This window comes from Entamoeba dispar, genomic scaffold, assembly GCF_000209125.1.
Source record: "Entamoeba dispar SAW760 scf_1105229458485 genomic scaffold, whole genome shotgun sequence".
Lineage (NCBI taxonomy): Eukaryota > Evosea > Mastigamoebida > Endamoebidae > Entamoeba > Entamoeba dispar.
The window spans coordinates 1-1,341 of record NW_001853216.1 but is presented as its reverse complement, the minus strand read 5'-3'; the positions used below and the strand labels follow the sequence as shown (position 1 = coordinate 1,341).

Below are 1,341 nucleotides of genomic sequence, written 5' to 3'. Positions count from 1 at the left end.
TTTCTTTTACTATTAATCCATTCCCCTTCGATATTTCGTGTTTCTTTAATCACTTCTTCTATCTCTTTTTCTACTTCTTCTGTACTTCTTAATTCTATCTTCTCTCGATAATACCCTTCCATACTTTTCTTCTCTATAAATCTCTTGATCGTTTCTAAATCTTCTCTACTAAAACTTCCTACTATCATCTTCCCATTCACTTCTTTCCTATTTCTATCTTTATTTTGATTATTCCCATTTGTATTCGTTTGATTAATTATACTTGTGTTCGTTTGATTAATTATACTTGTGTTCGTTTGACTGAATGGATTTGTGTTCGTTTGATTAAACAGACTTGTATTAAACATAATTTCTCTTATTCTATTTTTCTCAGTTCTTTTCCTTTTCTCTTTTATCTTCTTTTTTTTGTTATATTTAACAAAAAAATTAATACTTGAAAAACAAAAGTCAAACTTTTCATTTATTATTTGCTATTTCCTTTATTTTTTGATATATTTTAAAAAAATATAGATTCACTTTTTTGATATTTCTTTTATACGTTAAAAAAGTATTATAGATACAAAAAATGAATATTTGAAAAGTTATGGTTTGTTGTGATGTTAATGAATATTCGGATTTATTTAGGAGAAAGTTCAAAAAAGTTGATGTGTGAAGTTATTTAAAGATATTTATTAGAACCATTCCAAAGAACTCTTCATTCATTCAGAAAATGGCTTCTAGATTTACAATAGAAACAAACAAAAGATTTCTTCAAGAATATGACATTTCTAAAGATGATGAGTATTTAGATGCTTTACGAGGATACTATGCAGATTTAAATGGTGTAAAAAACCAAATGAAATTTGAAGACATTGTTAAATCAAGAAAAAGTATTGCCGAAATTAATAGAGAATGTCCAGATACAGTTAATCCTTCATTCTGGAAGAAGTCATTTATAGACAAACTAGAGGGTGTTTATGAAGTTATTCCAAACAAATTATACCAAGTAAGAGCAGAATCTCTTGATATTGCAAATTTGACTGTTTTAAGAGGACAGAGTGGATGGATTATTATAGATTGTATGTCAACTATAGCCTCTTCAAGTAAAGCATTTGGACTAATAAAATCTACCGTAGAAGACCTTCCTGTATCTGCTGTTGTTATAACTCATTCACATTTTGACCACTTTGGAGGATATGATGCAGTAGCAACACATAACACTCCTTTGTATATCCCAGAAACTTTTTATGAATCACTATTTGATGAAAGTATATTTGCTGGAAGTGCTATGTCAAGAAGAGCAGAATATATGTATGGAACTCGCCTTAATGAATCAAAGACAAAGTCAAGTGGAAATGGGTT

General features: G+C 28.4%; 1 protein-coding gene across 1 annotated transcript, besides 2 other annotated features; it reads left to right on the top strand.

Moving 5' to 3' along the window:
- Window positions 1-350: 350 nt before the first annotated feature.
- Window positions 351-407: a microsatellite.
- A 71-nt stretch (window positions 408-478) lies between these two features.
- Window positions 479-509: a sequence feature (AT_rich).
- Window positions 510-688: 179 nt separating this feature from the next.
- Window positions 689-1,341, top strand: EDI_073340 (uncharacterized protein; the record flags this gene model as incomplete). The annotated part of the gene is made up of 1 exon (XM_001734706.1): window positions 689-1,341. A coding segment is annotated over one exon (653 nt), but the record flags the coding sequence as incomplete, so codon positions are not given.